This window comes from Clarias gariepinus, chromosome 6, assembly GCF_024256425.1.
Source record: "Clarias gariepinus isolate MV-2021 ecotype Netherlands chromosome 6, CGAR_prim_01v2, whole genome shotgun sequence".
Lineage (NCBI taxonomy): Eukaryota > Metazoa > Chordata > Actinopteri > Siluriformes > Clariidae > Clarias > Clarias gariepinus.
In genome coordinates, this window is record NC_071105.1 from 9,999,643 (window position 1) to 10,005,642 (window position 6,000).

At 38.3% G+C, this 6,000-nt stretch overlaps 1 protein-coding gene across 1 annotated transcript in view; it reads left to right on the forward strand.

Annotated features, from left to right (window-relative positions):
• zc3h3 (zinc finger CCCH-type containing 3) overlaps positions 1-3,704 on the forward strand; it is a 75,129-nt gene extending 71,425 nt beyond the window's left edge. The window contains exon 12 of the mRNA XM_053498617.1: positions 3,144-3,704. Within this exon, the coding sequence (XP_053354592.1) occupies positions 3,144-3,181 (38 nt within the window). The 3' untranslated portion in view covers positions 3,182-3,704. The remainder of the gene's footprint in view (positions 1-3,143) is intronic.
• The last annotated feature ends 2,296 nt before the right edge of the window (positions 3,705-6,000 follow it).

Here is a 6,000-nt window from a genome sequence, read left to right on the forward strand (position 1 = left end):
TCTGTCTGTCTGCCTGTCTGTCTGCCTGTCTGTCTATCTGCCTATCCGTCTATCAGTCTGCCTGTCTATGTATGTATGTCTGTCTGCCTACCTCTCTGTCTATTTACCCATCTGTTTATTTACCTGTCTGTCTGTCTGTGTATCTACCCATCTGTGTGTCTGTTTATCAATCTGTTTGTCACCCTGTCTGTCTGGCTGCCTGTCTATCTATTTATCCATCTGTATATCTGTCTATCTGCCTGCCTGTCTGACTGCATGTATGCATGTTTCTGTCTGTGTCTATCTATATGTCTGTCCAACTTTGTATCTGTCTTTCTATTTATCTATTTATCTATCTGTCTGTCTGTCTATGTATCTATCTATTTGTCTGTCTGTCTGTCTGTCTATCTGTCTGCCTATCTATCAATCGATCTATCTGCATGTCTGTCTCTTTATGTATCCACGTATGTCTGTCTTTCTATCTATATATCTGTCCATCCATCCATCCATCCATCCATGGAATAATAATCGGCTAGACTCAAAAGCTGCTCTTTGATGATCTACTTATATTTCTGCTAGAATATAGATCCTGATATGCCGGCTTGGTTAAAGACACTCGTAATCATTCGATATACTTATTCAGTGTCTATAGATTTTACCATCCAGTTAGCTGTTCAGTGTGTCTTAATGTACAAGCAAGACACTCAATGTCTTAGAAAAGTGTCTTGTGATGTTGAAATTGTAATCAATTACTTAATATTGTCAGAACAACCAGACCATAATAGGCATACTCCAGGAAGCGGGTAATAAATCACTGGTTATTAGAGTAGATTAAAAGGAAGGTTTAATACTTAAAAGGGATTAGTAACATCTTTAGAAAGCGTGTGGAGATGGAGTGTAATGCTTATACCAGGGATAATTTTTAAAGCTGGACTATAGATGGGTAGAGTGAGCTACAGTCCTCAGAAGGGGGCAGTAATATTTTAGGGTGGTGAGGGGTGACTAGTGCTTATTAAAGGGGGTAATAATATTTAAAGATAGGGTGGAGAGGGTGTGTAATACATAGGGAAGAGGGTAATAATATTTAGGTTTGAGCACAGGCACAGCTGAACACGGTGATGACAGTCTGACTGATTGAGGTTGGGTGCAGGGGGGCATGTGCTCACACACACACATACACACACACACACATACACATACACACACACACATACACATACACACACACACACATGAATGCTACTTTAACAAACTATCAAATTATCCTAAATTCAAATTTACGCTTTTGAATTTTAGGCTACATAGATATTATACATACATATAATTCTTGGCCACTTTAATAGGAACACCTGTATTCCTATTAAAGTGTATGTTTCTTTTATGTATTTCTATTAAAGTGTAATTTTTTTTTATTTATTTATTTTTTACCAGTTATCCAATCAGCCAGTCATATGGCAACAATCTTGCAGTTACAGGTCGAGCAAAGGAAATGTTCATGCCGGGTAGATTGATTTAAGTATTTCAGAAATTGCTGATCTCCTGGGATTTTCAAACCCAACAGTCTCTAGAGTTTACACTAGTGGTGTAAGAAAAAACATCCTGTGAGCAGCAGTTCTGCTGGCAGAAACTCTCTCGTTCTCTCCCCCTCCTCCTCTCTCTCTCTCTCTCTCTCACGCACACAAACACACTGTGACACACGTGAACATATACTCAGCATGTTCTGCTTTATGTAGCTTCATGTTTTAGTGAAAGCTGCTGCCTTTCCTGCTACAAACATACTAAGAAGAGACGAGAGGCACCGGGGTTATTTCAATCCATGTATGTAAGGTTATATGTAGACCGACAGACAGATAGACAGGCACACACACACACACACACACACACAAGCATGCATTCATGTTCTCTTACCCCAGGCAATACTGATTTATGTGTTCATGTTGTACTGGAAAAAGTAACATAACGATATTTGATGTCAGGTCAGACTCGAGTGGCCTTGATTGGCACCAGTAGCCTCTCTGCCCTCACGGATGCCTTAACAATCAACAGCCACTTTAACATTCTGCAATCCGTATAGTCATGGAGAAACGGCTAAGTGACTGATGAAATAGCCTGTGACAACTCGTGCACCTGCACACAGCATGAGAGCGAGCATTTAAGTGATACTAATGAGGACACACCTCACCTCTGGTGCTCCATTAAAGATGGTATAAAGTCAGAGCAGTGTCGTATTTCACAAATAAATGTCACACCATTCATAAATGTATTTGTACATACTGTATAAATGACTCTTCACAAATATCTTTTTTAGTACACGCAGAATTATTTCTTATTATTTATTATTTATTATTTATTTTTGGAAGGGTGAACTTGTGCAGCCTAAGTTTCTTTTCATGTAATATCTGAATCTAACCACATCAGGGAAGTCTCAAAAAAATTCACACACAAATGCAGGGATGTTTACAAAAGTCAAGCAGGTCGTAAATGCAGGTTCATCCTTCCGTAAATAAATGTTACTATAACCAATATTTCTGTGTGCAGGGAAATATCCATTTGTGGAGAGTCATTTATATGTGAATCACATTACATTTACTTGTGAAACTAATCTGACTCCATAGACACAAACTCACCTGCATCTTGGATCAATTAGCTCAGACCAGAGACCAGAAGTATAACAGCTTCTCTCTCTCTCTCTCTCTCTCCCTTGCCCTCCCTTCCTCTACATTGTCATTTTTTGTCTTATAGGATGAAACAAAAGAGACCTTTATTAGTGAGCACTGTAATGTAATTTTTATTGGAACTTTTTTTTTTTTTTTACTGTATTCTTTATTTTATACCTTTATTAATCCCTTATTTATAACACAATACTACAAAAATAATTTTGGCTTTTTTTTTTTTTACTTTATATAAAAATGAATAGATTTCCAAAACGTAGCACAAAAATAGAGTATTTCTTTCTGTTTGTTTTTTCCCCTTCCCTCATTCATGTTCATATCAGCAGTGCCGCATTTAACCCAGGTCTAATCTAAGGTTCCACATCATAGTCAAAATGAACGCAGAGGAAAATATCAGCTACACAGTTACACCCTTGGGAGGAATACAGCATAGATTTAATATCCTCTTACTGTATTTGTACTTTTTCCATTTTCTGTTTTTCTCTGCTGTAGGAAAGAAGCTGCAGATCAAGCCTTGCTTCAAAAACTAAACGTGAAGCTGAAACCCCTCTGCGGTCCCGTCAACACCCAGCTCACAGTTTAAGCACACAAAATGCTCTCGCTTGATTGCAGCAAGTTTATGTCTGACAGATGATATCAGAAAATGCTTCCAAATTATGACTTGCTGTAGATTTTACAAAGGTTTAATTATCTGTGTAATTTAAAGTAGAACAGAGCAGAGATAAGCTTGGTGTTGGTAAGTGATGAATGCTGAGCGGTTTGACTCCTAGCATGTTTGAATCCTGAGAGTGTCATCATCACCAGGTTAGTTTTTGTGTTTTATCATTTTTTTATTATTATTATTATTATATATTTAGCATACAAGGTGCCTTTTTCTGAGGTAGTGCATCTCAGGGACTTTTTTGTGCATGTGTCACTTTTAAAAACATTACAATTCCAGCCATTTGTATTAGAGAAAATGTATTTTATTGCATACTATTTAAGTTTGCGGTTTTATTTGTACTTTAGAACAAAAACTTTAAAAATTTTCAATTATTAAAGATGTTGATTGTGGCTCATGTGTTTTGACTTATTTTTGAATTTAAAATAGTTAAAATCTGAGCGATAAGATGGAAATATTAAATTATAGAGCAAAGACGAGTGGAAATTTTTCTTGTCATGTGATTTGCAAGTTGAGTGATAAAGAGGTAGGGACGATGACTGGATGATGTCTAGTGCAATCCTTTGCTCTCTGTCAAAGCTCGTGATATCCAGACTATTAATACTGTGTTTAACCACAACCTCACGCTCGATGATCTACGAGCACCGGTCGCTGCGAGAAAGCTGGTTAACCGCACAGGCAGCGACAGGGGGCATTAATACACACGGCAAGGGCCTCGCTTCAGAGCATGACACACTCGCGTGCCCTGACAGGCCCGCCGGCGTGTTAACGAGATAAAGGCTGTCTGCCTGATGTACTGTACACACACACACATACACACACACACACACACACACACACACACATACAAGCTGACAGAGAAATGGAGCAAAAGAGCGTGCTGAAGTTCTCCCTATTTCTCTGCACTTATAAGCTGTCACACTTCAAATGGTGTACAGATCGTCATTGTACAACATGCATGTCCAAACGTTTTTTTTTTTGTATAAATCTTAAACATCTTAATTTCTCCCTTTTTTATTCATTGTAAGTTCACTTTGCAATGCCCTTTATTTTTAAGTATTTTTCTTTGCTCAGAGACTTCATCATATGTTAAACTGATGTTCAAATCCAACAATTAAATTTAACTCACACTTCATGTCTAAAATGAATTCTACATTGTGTTCTGAATTCCCTCGTTGCACAAATTTGATCTATTTAAATAAATTTCTATATTTAATTTAATTCAAAGACAAAAGTTGTTGATCAGTCCTAATTAGTGTATTTTTAAAAAAAGACCTAAAGATTTGAATGCAGGGGGGGAAAAACACTGAGCAGTCACCACTCATTATTAACAGAGAAGGAAAGCATATCCTCCAAACAGGACAGAGATATGGAGCAATCCATCTTTCTCTCCCTCCCTTCCTCTCTCGTTCCCTGGCTCTGACGGTGAGGATGTAAGTGCCTGAGACAGATGTCTGCTGCCGCTTGTCTCAAAGCTCAACATGAGCTGCTGAGCTCGGCATACTCTAATTAAGATCAATATTTCAATTTTTAGTAAAAGAGCATGGGAAAGAGGAGGAGAACAAAGTGGGGGAGGAGGGGAAAGAAACACATTTCCCTTTTTCCCTTGAAAAATCTGACTCAAATTGGAGGGGAAAAAAGGGAAGGAATAAAAGGTCAAATGTAATTTTTCTTTACCTCGATAGATTTCAGAGACATAAAAAAGACAAACTTATTACAACTCAGCAAAGAATCTACCCCATCAATAAAGATCATGCTTCCACTGCAAGTAGTTATTCATTAGTCTTGCACCACTCCATTATTTCTCCTTCCTTGCTCTTACCTTTCATTCTTCATCTGGTTCAGGTTCTTGTTTTGATATTAAACTGTTTGTTTGACGGATTCATTCTGATCGCTACTTTCTGGTGTGTTTTTTCCCCTTCTTTATCTACCCATTTTCCTAAAAACTTTGCACAACTTTCACTCCTTTCATCCGTCTTGCAACAAGCACAGCTGGTGTTCTAGACTCACTTTTATTGACTTCAAATTAAGTGGATGTGTAAACCACATGACATTGAATCTTTTTGACCGTCACAAATGCCTGCTTTCCAAACCTGCCTTTGTTAGTCATAACCCCACATCTCTGGCTTAAACAGGCGAAAATCTATTTCACAATAGCCTCATCATCTTTCTCTCTTTGCATCACATTTCTCCTACACTTTGGACGTGCTGATGTCCATTTTGCTTAAATCTGGAGAACTGCACCAGCAGCTAACTCCCAATATGTAAAGGCACAATGAAAGCCCTGACTTCAAAATTTATGTCTCAAGCTCTCGGACACATCTACGCCCACCCCGACTCCACTCGCTGAATAGACGACGCTGGATCTTCTTAAAGGTAGCCTCTTTAAAGCAGACTGCTTAGCTTGGACTTTAAGGTCCACTCATGCTTATTTGATAAAACCCTCTGTAAGGACTTAGTGCACCTCAAATACTTCGATATGATTTGTCTCTTCATCTCACATATTTCCCCCACTTTTTCTTCCTCCGTAGGCAAATATGAGTCTTGAGAGCATCTGTATTTCACTATTGAGCTTAGGCAGGAAATCTTACTCTACCACATCACATTAAAAACACCATAGCCTCGAGCAGGCAGCTGTCAGGAATACTAGTCCATCGTAGTTTACGTGTGGCTCACATCAGGTACCCT